Source organism: Cyprinodon variegatus, unplaced genomic scaffold, assembly GCF_000732505.1.
Source record: "Cyprinodon variegatus isolate N-32 unplaced genomic scaffold, C_variegatus-1.0 Scaffold2344, whole genome shotgun sequence".
Taxonomy (NCBI): Eukaryota; Metazoa; Chordata; class Actinopteri; order Cyprinodontiformes; family Cyprinodontidae; genus Cyprinodon; species Cyprinodon variegatus.
In genome coordinates, this window is record NW_015152797.1 from 14034 (window position 1) to 15277 (window position 1244).

The 1244-nt window shown below is 42.6% G+C and overlaps 1 protein-coding gene across 1 annotated transcript in view; it reads left to right on the top strand.

The window, feature by feature from the left end:
• LOC107080801 (transient receptor potential cation channel subfamily M member 4-like) overlaps positions 1-643 on the top strand; it is a 13751-nt gene extending 13108 nt beyond the window's left edge. Inside the window, exons 2-3 of the mRNA XM_015369006.1 lie at positions 126-219; positions 345-643. Coding sequence (XP_015224492.1) covers positions 126-219; positions 345-370 — 120 coding nt within the window. The 3' untranslated portion in view covers positions 371-643. The remainder of the gene's footprint in view (positions 1-125; positions 220-344) is intronic.
• The last annotated feature ends 601 nt before the right edge of the window (positions 644-1244 follow it).

Consider the following 1244-nt stretch of genomic DNA (forward strand, 5'->3'; position numbering starts at 1 on the left):
GCAGACAGACAGACAGGTAGGCAGGCAGGCAGACAGACAGACAGACAGACAGGCAGACAGACAGACAGGTAGGCAGGCACCAAAGCTGCCCGCTCAGCACTCATGCATCACTGTCTCTTCTCCAGGTGGAGTACTGCTGCAGCGCCCTCTGCTGGATGACTGAAGCTCTGTCTCAGAGTGAGTTGGTGGGAAGCAGCCGGCCGCCTCCTCCACCCAGAGGTAATGAGATCAGTCACAGGGTTTAGAATAGAACAGATAGTAATAGAACAGAATAGTTAAGGATAGAACTGAGTTGAATAGAATATTGCTTTCTTTCATTAATCTTTATTTTTATATTTTTATAGAGGTTTCGGCACTGTCTCCAAGCTGAGCTTCACATCCCAGTCCTCCCAGTCCTCCCAGTGCAGAAGAACTCTGAGCTGTGGATTAACTCCTGCAGCTCTGGCTGACTTTAAACTCTGGGACTCGGAGTGGATTAGTCTCAGATTGAGGAACACTCAGGACTTTCATATTTAACAATCTCTAGTTTCCTGTTTGGGGGATTCTAGTGGTTTGATTTTTTTTGTTATGAGAAAATCTATATTTTGCCTTTTTGTATAGAAAGGTCAGTCTGCATGTTGTTGTGTGACAGGAGAGCTTTAGCCCCGTCTGTCACCATAGAAACATCCATATCTGGCCTTGTGAGATCAGATGGATCAGATTTAAAGCTGCCTGAACCCATCAGAGCTGCATGCAGGAAATCATTGTTTAAAGTTGTTCTGTTTGCTTTATGATCGCTGACATGAAACCCAATAAAGAACCAGCTGATTTCTGCACATCGTCTTAGGCTGAACTCTTTTGTCTTGAAACCGGGATTTCCCAGAGCCTCTGCTGCTCTGCTACTGCTTCTAGGAGCATTCAAAGGTTTTTTTTCTCAGACCCTGAGGTTGCTCCATCCATTGCAGCACAGCCTTTACGCTACTATATTAGACAAAAACTTCCTGCTCTGCTATCCTTCACATAAATCTTAAATCCATTTTCCAGACTTTATTTATTTCACCAAAAATGATTGATTTATTTATTATTAAGTTTTTGGAGCATATTTCAGATCTAAAATTCTTGAGAAAGTAGTTGCCAAAGAAGTTTGCGATCACTTCCACCATAATGAACTTTTTGAAGAGTTTCAGTCTGGCTTTAGAGCTCATCATAGCACTAAAACAGCTCTGGTGAAAGTCACTAATGATATTCTCATGGCCTCAGATAAT